We start from the raw sequence: 754 nt of genomic DNA on the forward strand, positions 1-754 counted from the left end.
ATATATATAAATCATTTTAACATACAGTAAATAAAGGATTGATTCTCACAAATTACAAAAATGTATATATTCCACCCCTGGAGGTGTTTTATATTGTTGTGCATGCAGAGACTTTTTTAGAATTTAAAAAAAATCAGTAGAAACATTTTCTTTCTAGAAACAAAGTCCTGGTTACTCTGGATAATCATCTGAGGGATTCATTTCTCTCACTTTGTCCAGCATTTGTTCAGTCCAACCAACCATCAATCACTGGTCAACACCTGTAATTCACCTCAATCCATCACCACTCTTCATTCAGCCATCACCTCCCTACCAGCCCTCCTTCCTGTTTACACATCAGAGCTCTCAACTCCTACTGTGTCTCACACACTGTTGACAGTCATTTTTCTCTTTGCATATTACTCTGAAAAACACACCTTGCACTAAAGCATAAGAACATGTACTTGACTACCCAGTGGAATGAACTGATGGTTGGTAAAATATAAAAATGCATGGTGCAACTGATGCCCTTGTCCAGAGAGACTAATGGTCATCCCTCTCAGGTACCGCCCATGGCATCGTGATAGGCACTGGTGACCGAACAGTGATGGGTCGCATTGCAACGCTGGCATCAGAGCTTCAAGTCCGCCGTACGCCCATCAACATAGAGCTCGAACATTTCATCCACATCATCACAGGTGTGGCTGTCTTCCTTGGCATGAGCTTCTTTATCCTGTCACTCATCCTGGGCTACACCTGGCTGGAGGCCGTCATC

The 754-nt window shown here is 42.6% G+C and overlaps 1 protein-coding gene across 1 annotated transcript in view; it reads left to right on the forward strand.

Annotated features, from left to right (window-relative positions):
• The window catches only part of atp1a2a (ATPase Na+/K+ transporting subunit alpha 2a), a 31,777-nt gene that overhangs the window by 10,513 nt on the left and 20,510 nt on the right, over positions 1–754 (forward strand). The window contains exon 8 of the mRNA XM_035670358.1: positions 543–754. This exon is cut by the window's right edge and continues 28 nt beyond it. Coding sequence (XP_035526251.1) covers positions 543–754 — 212 coding nt within the window. The remainder of the gene's footprint in view (positions 1–542) is intronic.

The sequence above is a fragment of the Morone saxatilis genome, unplaced genomic scaffold, assembly GCF_004916995.1.
Source record: "Morone saxatilis isolate NCDOM2014 unplaced genomic scaffold, NCSU_SB_2.0 Contig23, whole genome shotgun sequence".
Lineage (NCBI taxonomy): Eukaryota > Metazoa > Chordata > Actinopteri > Moronidae > Morone > Morone saxatilis.